Source organism: Moschus berezovskii, chromosome 6 (assembly GCF_049115385.1).
Source record: "Moschus berezovskii isolate FMDL1 chromosome 6, NW_MosBer_1.0, whole genome shotgun sequence".
In the NCBI taxonomy this organism is placed as follows: Eukaryota; Metazoa; Chordata; class Mammalia; order Artiodactyla; family Moschidae; genus Moschus; species Moschus berezovskii.
This window is the reverse complement of record NC_142465.1, coordinates 72,373,648-72,389,031: the sequence shown is the minus strand read 5'-3', so window position 1 is coordinate 72,389,031 and position 15,384 is coordinate 72,373,648. Positions and strand designations below refer to the sequence as shown.

Sequence of the window (15,384 nt, the reverse complement as noted above, 5' to 3'; positions counted from 1 at the left end):
CTTGTCCACTGCACCACCAAGGAAGTCCCTCTACTTCCTTTTAATTGTTCTTATCTTTCCTTACATGGATTCTCTTCTTTCTTGGGTTTGATAAATGTCCTTCAAATTAATGAGAGGATAACCTGAAGTTTACCTGATGGCCTGACAAATGTGTTGCCTAGGTAAGGAAATTTCAGCAAAGCCTTGCAGTGCATTGTTCTACAGAAGTGAATTATTTAATGCATGAAGGAAACCCAATCCTTAAACCATTTACAAGAGTCTTTCTTTCTCAAAGTTTCTCTTTTCTCTGCTTTCTTAACCTGAGAGGCTATTAATGTAATCATCTAATATGGCTCAGAATCATCATTAATTATAATTCATAAACTGCAAAGTGACTTCTTTCCTATCACACACCATACTAAACCATAAATTGGAGTTGGATTTAGAAGAAATAAACAGGAGATAAAATCATAAATGCATTACTAAATTGCAGGATGGTTGTATAATTTTGGTATGGAGAGTGACTCCCAGACCTCAGGGGAAAAAAATGGACAGATTTGACTGCTAATATTAAAAAAATTTTAACTGATGAAAAACACTGAGTGAAACTGATCACACGACTGAAACACGACTGATTAGGAAAACTGTCTTCAACATGTATTGTAGACAAAGGATTACTATCCAGAAAGTATAAATAATTCTTACCAAAAAAAATGTAAAAAGATAAGCATATAGTAGAAAAATAAGCACAGAATGCAGACAGTTCACAGAACAAAACGCTATAAACGACCAGGAAACACGAAAAGATGTCCCATATTACTAGCAGGGAAATACAAATTAAAACAATGACATATAGTTGTCTACTCATAAGGATGGTAAATCTAAATAGAAGAGCACCATCCTGTGTGGGAAAATGGATATGCTTATTCCTTGTTTGCACAATGGACACTTCCTAAATTACTAAAGCATTTTGAGAGGACGGTATGGAACTACCTAATAGAATGGCATTGTGTATATATTTTGACTCACCATTCCATTTCAACAGCTGGGAATATGTACTACAGAAATTCTAGTACATACTACCAAAATATATGTGCAACAATGTTAATTTCAGCATTACGTGAAATAATAAAAAAAATTGCAAAGTGCTTAAATGTCCATCAATGGAAGACTATTTAAATGAACTATGGAGCATGATCCAGCTATTAACAAAGAAAGAAGGCATAGAAGATCCCCAAGGCATATTATTAAGTGGAAAATACAAGTTGCAGTATTCCTCATATACTGACCCACTTTATGAATGTCTTAATTCATTTGAGTTTCTGTAACCAAATGCCACAGTCTGGATGGTTTGGCTTAAAAACAGGAGAACTTTACTTCTCAAGTTCTGGAGACTGAGAAGCCCAAGATCTAGGGGCCAGCAGATTCATGTCTGGTAAGGGCTCACCTCCTGGCTCATAGCAGGAGCTCATAGCTCTTGCCTTCTTGCTGTGTTCTCACATGGAGAAGGGATAAGAGAGGTCTCTTTTATAGGAGTACTAACCCCATTCATGGGGGCTCCACCCTCAAGACCTAATCACTTCCTAAAAGCCACACTTCCAAATACCACCACACTTGGGATTAGGTTTCAGCCTACAAATATGTGGAGGACACAGCATTCAATCTGAAGCAATGAATGAAAAGCCCCAAACTATAAATGTGTACATGTACATGTATGTATTTCAGTAAGAAAAAAAAAAGACCCAGAAATACCCTCCAGCTCTAAAAAGTAATTATTTTTAAGGATGATGAAAGAAGTGGAGAGAACAGTGATGAAGAGAAGTTCAAGGAATTTCAAGTGTTGTTTCCATCATTTATAAGGAGAATGTATTCATGTTTGATTTTTATAATCAGATTTTTTTTTTAAACAGCACCATAGGAGGTACTAAGATATAAAACACAATTGCTCTTTATCTAAACAGTCCTTGGCTGCTATGGGTTTTTCTGTCTCATTTCTGATTCTTCTTGTCATTTATTATTTCAGATTTTTCACTTAGCAGACTGTTAACAGCTCTTTAATTATCTGTGGGTATGAAAACCAGGCTTCCCAGGTGGCTCAGTGGGTATAGAATTGCTTGCAATGCAGGAGACATTCAACTGAAACACTGCAATGCAGTAGGTTTGATCCCTGAGTCAGGAAGATCCCCTGGAGGAGGACATAGCAACCCATTCCAGTATTCTTGCTTGGAGAATCCCATGGACAGAGGAGCCTGACAGGCTGCAGTCCATGGCGTCATGAAGAGTCGGACATGACTGAAGCGACTGAGCACAAGCATGCACGTGTGAAAACCAGACAACCAAACCCCAAACCAGATCACCAGACTCTTCTTGTCACTTACTGTTGCAGATTGTTCACTTAGCCTGTTGTTTTCAGCTCTTTAATTATCTGTGGCAATTTGATCTCTGGTGCCTCTGCCTTTTCTAAAACCTGCTTGAACATCTGGGAGTTCACGGGGTACATGAAATTAGGGCAGCCATGAAATTAAAAGACGCTTACTCCTTGGTAGGAAAGTTATGACCAACCTAGATAGTATATTAAAAAGCAGAGACATTACTTTGCCAACCAAGGTCCGTCTAGTCAAGGCTATGGTTTTTCCCGTGTTCATGTATGGATGTGAGAGTTGGACTGTGAAGAAAGCTGATCACGGAAGAATTGATGCATTTGAACTGTGGTGCTGGAGAAGACTCTTAAGAATCCCTTGGACTGCAAGGAGATCCAACCAGTCCATTCTAAAGGAGATCAATCCTGGGTGTTCATTGGAAGGACTGATGCTAAAGTTGAAACTCCAATACTTTGGCCACCTCATGCAATGAGTTGACTCACTAGAAAAGACTCTGATGCTGGGAAAGGTTGGGGGCGGGAGGAGAAGGGGACGACAGAGAATGAGATGGCTGGATGGCATCACCGACTCGATGGACATGAGTTTGAATAAACTCCGGGAGTTGGTGATGGACAGGGAGGCCTGGCGTGCTGTGATTCATGGGGTCGCAAAGAGTTGGACACGACTGAGCGACTGAACTGGACTGAACTGAACTGATGAATACCAGATAACCAAACCAGAAGGATGGCATGTGTAACAGGAGTGAGGGTTTGTACTTGAACCAGAGGGAGGCATGAACTGCAGGGCTTCATGACGTTTAAGCAGGGGCTGTTTCTCAGCTCTTGGTTGTCCTCCACCACCCCATTTTAAAATATTTTAAAAATTCTTTTTTTTTTTTACATATAACATACAAACAGAATTGTATAAACCCCATGTACAACTTAATGATCATCTTTGTGGGATCCTTTGGTAAACACGCCCCTATAACACCAGTGCTCAGCATGGTCAATCTATCTAACTTTGTCATTCTGATGGTGTTCGGGGATACTGAATTGCGGTTTTAATTTGAGGTTCCTTGATTTAATAACGAGGTTGAGCCCTTTTTTCCCACGTTTCCTTACCATTTCTATGTACGTTCAAGTGTCTGACCTATTTTTCTGTTGGTTGTCTCTCTTTTTCTTGTTTACATGACTTTTTCCTCCCTAGAGGATATATTTGATATATAACATTGTATAAATGACTAATTTTTATGTTTCAAATTTTGCGGGTCTAAATTTTGTTTGGAAGAGTGAATCCTTCTGTTGATTTTAAAAAATACTTTATTTATTTATTTTTGGCTGTGCTGGGTCTTCATTGCTTTGTGTGGACTTTTCTCTGGTTGTGGGGAGTGGGCTACTCCTTGTTGCAGTGCATGGGCTTCTCATCGCAGTGTCTTCTCTTGTGGTGGAACATGGGCTCTAGGTCGCACAGGCTTCAGTAGTTGCAACACATGGGCTCGGTAGTTGCAGTTCCCTGGCTCGAGAGCCCTGGCCCTGTAGTCGTGGCACACGTGCTTAGATGCTCCTCGGCATACGGGATCTTCCTGGACCAGGGATCGAACCTGTGTCTCCTGCCTTGGCAGGTGGGTTCTTTTACCACTGAGCCACTAGGGAAACCCCTCTTGTTGATTTTTTTAAAATTTTTTATTTTTATTGGAGGCTAATTATTTTACAATATTATATTGGTTGGTTTTGCCATACACTGACATGAATCCGCCCCGGGTGTACATGAGTTCCCCCTTCTGAACCCCCCTCCCACCTCTCTCCTCCCCTTATCCTCCCTCTGGGTCATTCCGGCATACCAGCCCCGAGCATCCTGTAACATGCATCGACCCTGAACTGGCGATTCGTTTCACATATGATAATATACATGTTTCAATGCCATTCTCCCAAACCATCCCACCCTCACCCTCTCCCACAGAGTCCCAAAGACTGTTCTATACATCTGTGTCTCTTTTGCTGTCTCGTATACAGGGTTATCATTTGCATCTTTCTAAATTCCATATATATGCGTTAGTATATTGTATTGGTGTTTTTTTTAATCAGTAAAAATGTTACCATGTGTGGTTTTAAAATGTGTGGCCCACATGAAAAATAAATTTGGAAATTTAATTTTGAAATGATTTCTATGAAGAATCCCATTACAAACTGGATAAAAAATGGGCAGAATTTCTGTAAGACCAAGCACATATAAGCGGAGAGGGTGGAGAAGAGGAGATGAAGGTGGGGAGCAAAGACAGATGATTGAAAGGTAAAGGTAAATTTAGGTCATCCTTGGAGTCCAAACAGCAGAGTGAACATGGTCAGTCAAAGGATGCCCTGCCTCCTTACGGGGCTCTTGCCCAATGGCAAAGAGAATACCAACTACAGATGCTGCTTTATAAGAAAGAGGGAACACTGGGACTTCCCTGGCGGTCCAGTGGCTAAGAATTGGCCTTCCAATGCAGGGGACGTGGGTTTGATCCCTGGCTGGGGAACTAAAATCCCACATGCTGTTGCACAACCAAACCTGTGTGCTACAACCAAGACCCAATGCAGTCTAAATAAATAAATTTTTTTTTTTTTTTAAAGAAGGAATGCTTATTGTTCTTCCAGTTTCCTGCGGAGATATTATGAGGCTCTGGGGAGATATTTGGTTATTACTATTTTGCTTCATTTCCTTTGCAAAAGGAGTTACGTGAATAAAAAAAAAAAAGATTCAAAGCTGAACCAGATGGGGGAAAAATCAGAAGGATTTATAGACTAGAATTAACTAAGGTTGCTGCTGCTGCTGCTAAGTCTCTTCAGTCATGTCTGACTCTGTGCGACCCTATAGACGGCAGCCCACCGGGCTCTGCTGCCCCTGGGATTCCCCAGGCAAGAACACTAGAGCGGGTAGACATTTCCTTCTCCAGTGCATGAAAGTGAAAAGTGAAAGTGGAGTAGCTCAGTCGTGTCCGACTCTTCGTGACCCCATGGACTGCAGCCCACCAGGCTCCTCCATTCATGGATTCTCCTGGCAAGAGTACTGGAGTGGGTTGCCATTGCCTTCTCCTGACTAAGGTTACACACGTTGTATTTTTAATTTTCTAAGGAGGCAAGACAGTGACTCCAAGGCAATAGGTGTATTGAGGGAAGGTTGAGGGTGTGTGCTAGATGTTGTTCTTTGTTTTTGTTATCTCTTTAGGAAATGGATCGAACATTCTAAACTGAGAGAAATAAACTTTAAAATCGTGGAATTCAACCCTGTGGTCCTTAAAGGAAAGATCAGACCAGACTCCTCGAGGCCTGAGCTGCTCCAGCCTGTGAGTAGGGATTACAGCCTGTGAGATGGTTCTTGGTGAGACGCTTGTTTGGGATGGAGGGCCAGCCACTGGGGTGCACACGAAATGTTTCTGAAGCCTCGCAGTATTAGATCTCCTCCAAACTCTGCTTTGATCATTTATAAGGCATCTGTTGCAGAAAGGATGTAACATGGTTTACATTGAAGTTAGGAAAGAAGAAATGAAGCATAAGAAAATGTAGGATCCTTTTATATGTGTAAATATACCTAAGGGGTGGTTGGGGTGCCAAGTAGTGAGACCAGGAAAATATATTCCCCGCCCACTGGCAGTTGTGTGTACTGTGATTGGATGTTACATTTAGCTCAGAGTATCCTAGCAACTAAGGGAAAACTGTAACAAGACGGGGTATTTACTTCACAGCATTGACTAATATTTTCAGGCAATACCAACTTTTTCCCTGGCACTAGCAATCTTAAAGTGTTTCACTGCAAGAGTTCTTACAAGAAGGACAATTTCCTGCATAAAAAAGTGGTATTTTGATGGCAGGTTTACAGAAAATTCAACTCCTTCTATGTATGACTATTACTTAAATACATCCTTGGAAATTTACTAAATTCTAAGCCTTCTAATGATATGATCTTTTCCAAATTCCAGATATTTATTATCAAGAGTGCTCACTGAGTTCATACTTTTCATTATACATTATTACAGCTTCCCATATGGTGCTAGTGGTAAAGAATTTGCTTGCCAGTGCAGGAGATGCAAGAATCCTGAGTTCGATCCCTGGGTCAGCAAGATCCCCTGGCGGAAGAAATGGCAACCCACTCCAGTATTCTTGACTGGAGAATCCTATGAACAGAGGAGCCTGGCAGGCTATGGTCCACAGGGTTGCAAAGAGTTGGACACAACTAAGCAACTGAGCACAGCACATTAAAATATTAAGACACCCATCCTCAGCCCATGCATCTCTGGCTTTTCTCTGGTTCAAGGAGCTAAGACATTGAGCTTGTGTGTGTGATGTGATGATGTGAGGGATGATGCATGTGTGTGTGTTTAAGGCTGTTTCAGTTGACCAGTTTCAAATTTCTGAGTATAGAGAAAGGCAGGCAATTTGTGGCCAGAAAGATTAATAGCCTCTGTGACTTCCACTGTAGCAGTGGCGGGGTGGGGGTGGGGGTGGGGGGCTGGATCTAGAAGAACTTCTGATGGGTGCTGATTTCAGTCCCAGGGCCCCAGGTAAACTGGGCACTAGGAAGCTCAGGCAGGCCTCTCTGCAGTCTCTGTTTTATTCTGCTCCAAACCTGGAGCTGAGCCATGGTCATGGTCAAAGCTGACCCATGAGCACCCCTATTAGACACTGGAACTTCTGTCTCTTCCTCACCATCACTTCTTTTCTTGTTTTAACAGCTGAACTTTGTTCGATTTTATCTCCCTCTGCTTATCCACCAACACGAGAAAGTAATCTATTTGGATGATGACGTAATCGTCCAAGGTATACTCGCCGATGCCAAGAATACTCAGAAAAGGAGCAGCTGATAAGTAGAATGCCCATCTCTGTTCAATTTTGAAATATCTAGTGGCCCAGTGATTTTCATGGCTTGTTAAATTTGGGAGTACAGTATTATAAAAAATCAGAGAATATTTTGAAAACAAAGGTTGATATTCACTTTCTGGGACAATCCAGTTGACTTTCTGAGAGCCACTCCCTGTCAAAGTCTGTAATAGGTACCCTGCAACCCTGAAACACAGAGGGATAAAGCCTCACTGATGATGTTATTAGAAGCAAGCTAAACTGTAGTGTTAAATGCTGTCTTCTCTCTTTCCCGCATGCAAAATAAGATGAGCACATTGGTGAAGTGCCTACAAAGTCACAGAAATAAAGAAATCTGACCAATGCGGATCGGAGCTTATTATCAAGTAGCTTTTCATATGATATGAGCTATTCTTATCAAACAAAATGCCAAAGCACTTGAAACCACAGGTTACATACTTTTCCCCCACAGCAAAATTGGGGATTGTTAATGCTCTGGGCTCTATCTGGTCCTGGAATGAGTGCTATACTATTGTGACTCCTGGTGTTTGTTAATTCAGGGGACATACAGGAGCTGTACGACACCACCTTGGCCCTGGGCCACGCAGCGGCTTTCTCCGACGACTGCGATCTGCCCTCTTCCCAGGACATACACAGACTTGTGGGGCTGCAGGTGGGCACCTGTCTTGGGAATCCTACTTTCACTCCTCTCCTCCTAGCATCTCAGAGCAAGTGTCATCGTTACCTTTGAGAAGCCGGCCAGTTGGGCAGGACTGATGGGCAGCACACAGCCAGGGGTCTGGGTTGCCCTTTCACATCCCAGTTCTGCTCCCAGTGACTCTGGGTCAAGTTACTTACTTCTGCAGGTCCTTCTTTATCTGGAACATGGCAACCATAGCACCTACTTGGTCGTGTTTGTGGGTTGTGATATAATAATGTGATGTCCAAGTGTCCACTAAATGCTCCAGAAATGATGGTTGTTACTTAAGTCACTCGTAACCACACTCTATGGCAGAGACTGGTGTTTTCTCTAAATGAGACTCACTGAAACTTTGGTTCTGTTTTCAGAGTTTTGACTGTCTCTCCCCCATCCCCTTTCAGTAGAGGAAAATAATGACTTTGTTCCAAGGTAAAGAGTTCCTTACCCTTGTAGAAATGAAGGAAGTCAAACCCAGATGTAAGACTGAAATCAAAAGAATGGCTTTAAAATACAAGATGCTATTACAAATTGAATGCTGTTCTTCAAAAAAAAAGTTCCAGGAAATAATGACACATGTGTGACATTAAAGTGTGACACATTTTAAGGGCTAGGCCCCGGGCCCAGACTTGCCTGTCAAAATCTTGGCTCCATCACTCAGTAGTTTTGTGACCTTGGGCAAGTTACTTAACCAGTCGTTTTCTCCCTCATTTGTCAAATAGTGGTAATAATAGAACTTCCTGGTAGGGTTATTGGGAGAGTTAATGTAGTTAATACATGTAAGTGATTGCATACAACTGATGAGTTAAAGTGTGTGAAGTTCTTAGAATGGTGTCTGCACGTAGGAAAGTGCTCAGACCGTTCCATTATGTCCAGGTCTTTTGAGCATCCCATGAGGCGGATTAGCAGCCTCTGTGGGTGAAATAGTGTGTTTTGCCTCATGTTACATTCACTCAACAACCAGCTATGGAGTGCTTGCTATGTGCCTGGCACTGATTTAGGTGCTAGTAACAATGGCAAGCCACTCCAGTACTATTGCCTAGAAAATCCCATGGATGGAGGAGCCTGGTAGGCTGCAGTCCGTGGGGTCGCTAAGGGTCGGACACGACTGAGCGACTTCACTTTCACTTTTCACTTTCCACTTCCACACATTGGAGAAGGAAATGGCAACCCACTCCAGTGTTCTTGCCTGGAGAATCCCAGGGACGGGGGAGCCTGGTGGGCTTCCGTCTATGGGGTCACACAGAGTCGGACACGACTGAAGTGACTTAGCAGCAGCAGCAGCAGCAGCAGCAACACAGTAACAAAACTAAAATTTGTGCCTTTGTGTAGCTTCCACTCTAGTGGGAAGAGATGGTCAGCAAACAAGTAAAATATTGAACAGAGAATAAGAGGAGGTGGGATTGAAATTTAAGTTGGGTGATCAGGGAAGTCTTTGTGGAGACTGTGTTTCTGAGCCTATACCTGAAAGACTTGAGGCAATTATCTTCAAAGATTTTTAGGGGAAATCATTCCAGGAGAGGTAACAGCAAATGTGGAGGCAGGGGAGTGGCAGAGGGGTCACAGGGGAGAGTAATAGAAGATGGAGAGGTAATGGGGACAGGGCAGATGGTGGAGGGCATGGCAGGCATTTTAGGGAATTTGGGATTTACTCTGAATGAGGGGGAGCCACTGGATGGCCTTTGAGCAGATGAGTAACGCTGAGACAGAGCAGGTTGAAAAGGGTGGAAGCAGGACACAGGTTGAGGGAGCTGGCAGAAATCCCGTGAGTGGTAACGATGGTCTGGACCAGGAAGGCAGTAGAGACAGTAAGAAGTGGTTGGCTTCTGGGAAATCCCCTGGCAGTGCAGTGGTTAGGACTCCTCACTCTCACTGCTAAGGGCCCGGGTTCGATCCCTGGTGAGGGAACTAAGATCCCACAAGCCACATGGCAATATCCCACAAGCCATATGGTGCGGCCAAAAAAAAAAAAAAGGAGTTGTTGGCTTCTGAATGTATTTTGGAAGATGGGACCACAGGGTTGCTGAGATCTATATGGAAAGTGAGTGAGGAGAAGGAGTCTAGGATGACCTCATGAACCTAAGTTTTCTAACTGGAAGGATGGAGTGGCCACCAAGGTAGGGCAGGCTGTAGTAGAGCAGGTTTGGGATAGGACCAGGATCAGTTTGGGGCTCTAAGGAGACCTGCCTTACTAAGCAACCAGACAGACGAATTGAGTTAGCAGATATAGTGAAGCTGGAAACCCAGAGAGGTCCTGGATGTCTACATGGAGAGATTTAGAGCCAGATGAGGCTGTTGAGAGAGTTTGTGCTGGAGAAATGAGCAGATGCCAGACATGAGACTAGGGGCACCCAGCTTTCAGAGGTTGTGGAACCAAAAGAAAACTGGGAAAGCACTTGAGGAAGTGGCCAGTGCCCAGGAGGAAGCCCAGGTACTGCCTAATGGTCTCAAGAAAGTGGTTATTTTCCAGAAACAAGATTCCTTGGTCAAAAGCATGTGTATCCTTCTCCTTTATAGAACACATATATGGGCTATCTGGACTACCGGAAGAAGACGATCAAAGACCTCGGCATCAGCCCCAGCACTTGCTCTTTCAATCCTGGTGTGATTGTTGCCAACATGACAGAATGGAAGCACCAGCGGATCACCAAACAGCTGGAGAAATGGATGCAAAAAAATGTGGAGTATGTGTGGGCCTCTATCATTTTTTCCATGCTCAGGAACAACTTTATTCCATTAATTTTCTATGCATAGCTCAGGGGTTAGAAATCTGAGGTCAGATTTTCTTACAGAGGCACTGTTGAGAAAAAAGGGATCAGTGGATGAAAAAGCTATTCTTAAATGATATGTCAGAGGCAGTGAGATCCTGTGCAATCCCTTATTAATATAAACATTTTCTAATATGTTGTTAAATAATGTGATTTTAAATCTTCTCCCAGAATGCCAGTGAACCTTTTCAACTACAAACCATTTATCTCAGTAGAGCTTCTCCTTACACAGATTTAAGAATTATTTTACAAAGTCGACTTTTTAAAGGTTCAATTTATTAAATCATTTTTCATTATCGAAATTTTAAGAGATAATAATAACACAACCACTGTTATCATGGCAGTGTATATCCTGTCCATCTTTTAAATCTGGATATTTTTAATATTATCATAACTTTGAATTTGTGAGTAAAATCATTCTAAATAATGTAGGATCAGAATTTGGGATCTTCAATGTTTGCTATAAAAAAGCCTGAGAAGTAAAACGGCAAAATATTAACATTTTGTGGATCAAGGTAAAGCATATAGGAGTTTATGGTAATCTTATAATTTGGGGTAGGTTTAACAACTTTCAAAATAAACAGTTGGAGAAAAATCAAAGACCACAGGCTTGTTATACAGTGAGGGATTGTCTTGTGCGTGCTCAGTTGCTAAGTCATGTCTCTTTGCGACCCCAATGGACTGTAGCCCACCGGGTTGCTCTGTCCATGATATTTCCCAGGGAAGAATACTGGAGTGGGTTGCCCTTTCCTTCTCCAGGGGATTTTCCTGACCCAGGGGTTGAAGCCATGTCTCCTTTTTGGCAGGTGGATTCTTTACCACTGTGCCAAACCTTTTAAAATGATTAGATTTACTTCATCTGCGTCTGTGGGACTCCAGGCCAACTGTTGCTTTTCTATTCTGTTTCTTAGGGAAAATCTCTACAGCAGCTCGCTGGGAGGAGGGGTAGCCACCTCCCCAATGCTGATTGTGTTTCACGGGAAATACTCCACCATCAACCCCCTATGGCACATAAGGCACCTGGGTACGTATTTTAGAACACCAAGGTACATTTTATAGATGCGGTGAGGACCAAGGTGAGGAAAGTGTGCTATTATACCAGCTTCTTCAATTCAAATCCTCTGGGTGACCTGGGATCTCACCTGGGATACATTATTTAACCTTCATGCTCAGATTCTGCAACTGCAGCTGATAAAAAATGACCTGAGAGATGTTTCTAGGAAAAGCACTTCAGGAAAAGCAACTGGAATCACGCTTAGCGTACAGTATGTGTTCAATAAACATGAACTTTTGTTGAGACACAATGTTCACTGGCGGAACTTTTCCACATACTTTTATTGCTCTCTTGCAGTAACCTATAGTGGACAGAATCAAATGAATTAGCATAATAGTTGATGATGCATTTAGATAGCTGGCAATTTATCTTTTTTTTTTTTTTTGGCTGTGCCAGGTGTTAGTTGCAGGGCACGGGCATTCTCTAGTTGTGGCGTGCAGGCCTCTCATTTTTGTGGCTTATCTTGTTGCAGAACATGAACTCTAGAGCACGGGCTCAGTAATTGCAGTCAGTGGGTTTAGTTATTACCCTGAGGCATGTGGGATCGTAATTTCCTGACCAGGGATCAAACCTGTGACCCTTGCATTGCCAGGCAGATTCTTAACCACTGGATCACAAGGCAAGTTCTGTAATTTATCTTTTAGGAAAAAACTGCTTGCTGACTGTATACTATGTGAGTCCCTCAAGTCTTATTCACTCTTCACTACAGGAGTACAGGCTCTGGGGTATGGACTGGAATCCCAACTTTGCTATTATCTAAGACCTTAGGCAAGTTACTCAAGCCCTCTGTGCCTTAGTTTCTTCACTTGTAAATAGAAGCTAATATAACCTTATTAAGTTTTCACAAGGAATAAATTACCTAATATGTGTAAACTGCTTAGAACAGAGCCTGACACAGAAGACATTAACATTCTTTCAAATGTATGGCCACAACCCATTTGCCAAACCCACTGGGCCAGACCTGTTTAGAAATGTAGAAAGGTTCTGAAATTTTTAAAGCTAACGTGCACATATTTACATTATGCAATACACTGAGGGGGTTCTAGATGTTGCTGCCAAAGAAGTTATTAAAAATCCTTTTGCTTTCAAATATTTGGGTATTGATTCATCTACAATTGGAGAAAATGTATTGTGGATATACACTGCCAAGCCCTGGGCTAGGCTCTGCGGGTTGATATGAACATCCCTTCTCTCAGAACAATCCTGCAAGATGGTATGTCTCCTACCATCCCTTGTAAGAGGAAGGTCATACAGAACTGTGGAAATTGCATGACTGTCTCCTCTTTATGATGCTGCATAAATATTTCCTGTCTCCTCACTAGTATCACCCCTGATTTTCCTGAACATCTGTATGCACAGAAGAGTGATACGGGGACACTGAGGACACTAATATTTCATTTGATTTGCTTTATAATGCTGGGTCCACTGTTAGGTCAAGTGGTGATGAGTGTGGAGAAAATCCCATCAAAGGAGAATAGCTATAAAAATATGTGTAGGAACAGTGATGTGGAGCTTAGACTGGGTTAGAGAAGTTAATGATCTTGGAATAGAGACTCAGAATTACATTTTATGAACTATCTAATTTACTGACAAGCAGGAAGGGACAGAACCTTCTATGGGAGAGGAGTCATTTTTTCTTATAGAACAGAGCCTGCATCTGTGCTGAAGGTTTTGGAATTGGGGATGGTCTGCAAAGTAAAGCTACACAGAAATCATTTCAAAATTGATTCCATTTTAGAGTGTTTTAAAGCAGTAAGCAGTATTAACACTAATGGCTATTAAGTTTGGGTCTAAACAGTTAAAGCTTAAGGTTTTAAAAATTTATGAAATTTAGCGAAAAGCAAAGCTGCAAGTCCCTACAGAGTCCTTCAGTTGTGGGGCTGAGACTTGCTCTTCTACTTCCTGGAGATGACCCCACGTGAAGGCTCCACTCTCCAAATGAGCATTTCCTGTGTAGATTCTTCTACATGATAATTATTCCAATGATGCTGCTATAGCCCGAACACCTAGCTCCTGTTTTGCAACTACCTACACAACTATGTTTATGAATAACAGAAGAAAGGTTTAGGGTTTTTTTTCCCCCCTTACATCATACGTTAAACTAATATTCTAGTTATTCATCCTCTCTTGCCTCAATGGACTTTTAGTTGTTTGAAAATATCACATTTCCTTTCATAGAAAGAAAATGTAACACAACAGACGATATTTTTTAAAAAATTACATTCACAAGATCTTAATGTACTTCTGGAAGATACACTCTAAAAATATCCTGCACAATAACAATATCAGGGTTATGCATAGTCTCTAAGTAGTTACTTATGAGGGGAAAAATATTCAAATAGAGACAGTTGTTTGTTAAAAGCAGATCTTATTCTCAATCACATTTTATAGGATAAAAATGAGACTGCTTAAAAGAAAATGCTGCCATATTAAGGATAGAAATGCAGAGAAAGAACTCTTTCTTATAAACCCTGGGCAGGAGGGAAATGATGTAAATTCTTTGGGGGATAATTTGACAATCCCTCATCAAAATTTAAAAGGCACAGACCATTCAGTCTAGCAATTCCATCTACAAGATTTTATCCTACAATACATCTGTATAGACATGCATAGAAGGTTGTTTACTGTAGCAATCTCTGTAACAATTTTTGCTTGTGAAGGGACAGAGCCTACATGTCCTTAATAAGGAACTCAGTAAATAATCATATCCATTCTATGCAATTATTGAAAGTGATTCAGTGAATTCACATGTGCTGCTGGGGAAAGTTTTCCAAGATAGTAATTTTCAAAAGGCAAGGTACAGTCCTATGGATATCTAATAACAATATATGAGATAGAAAATTTTAAATATATTTGTGTAGGATATATATACATAGAAATCTATTAATGACATCATTCAAGATGCTCCTATTATTTTTTCTGCACTTGATAAAATATTCTCAGAGAAATGTTAATATGCCTCACTATGATTATATATATTTTTCTTTTCCCTTCTATTTCTTCTGATTTTTGCTTTATGTATCTTTCTTTGTTGTTGGGTGTCTAATGGTTTATGATGTCTATTTTCTTTATGAATTGTACCTTTTATCATAAAAATATTCCATCTCTGAAAAAAAAGGCAAGGTACAAAAATACACACACAGGTATACAGGTAGAACATTACTGGCAGAATTTCACGAGAAACTCTTTTAACAGTTGTTTCTTTGAAAATCAGGGTTGGGGTAAATTCTTCATTGTATACCCATCAATTTATCCAATGTATATATTTTTTTACAATGAACTTGTATTCAATTTTTAATATAAAATTTTAATTTTCTAATGAACCTATTATTGTCCCCTAAACACAATCAAGGCTGGAATCCAGATACCAGATATTCAGAGCATTTTCTGCAGGAGGCAAAACTACTCCACTGGAATGGAAGACATAAACCATGGGACTTCCCGAGTGTCCACAATGACTTATGGGAGAGTTGGTTTGTTCCTGACCCGGCAGGGATATTTAAACTCCACCACCCCAACAGCTGATATAACTCGACATTTAAAATATTTCCTGTACAAATATGTGGAACTGTCTATTTGTAGCCTATTATACCATTGTTCTTTGTGAACAGGACATTTGATACAAATGATCCACAAAAATAAAAAACCCTACTGTGTACAAACAGTACCTTGAACCTTATAGGTATTGATTTAG

The 15,384-nt window shown here is 41.1% G+C and overlaps 1 protein-coding gene across 2 annotated transcripts in view; it reads left to right on the top strand.

Annotated features, from left to right (window-relative positions):
- The window catches only part of GLT8D2 (glycosyltransferase 8 domain containing 2), a 61,541-nt gene that overhangs the window by 27,024 nt on the left and 19,133 nt on the right, over positions 1-15,384 (top strand). The window contains exons 5-10 of one of the 2 annotated variants that reach the window (XM_055396812.2): positions 5,544-5,661; positions 7,048-7,132; positions 7,732-7,844; positions 10,386-10,552; positions 11,548-11,660; positions 15,043-15,354. In XM_055396812.2, the coding sequence (XP_055252787.1) occupies positions 5,544-5,661; positions 7,048-7,132; positions 7,732-7,844; positions 10,386-10,552; positions 11,548-11,660; positions 15,043-15,215 (769 nt within the window). In that variant the 3' untranslated portion in view covers positions 15,216-15,354. Of the gene's footprint in view, positions 1-5,543; positions 5,662-7,047; positions 7,133-7,731; positions 7,845-10,385; positions 10,553-11,547; positions 11,661-15,042; positions 15,355-15,384 lie in introns of those variants that run through there. The other variant, XM_088837155.1, reaches the window with a different exon arrangement.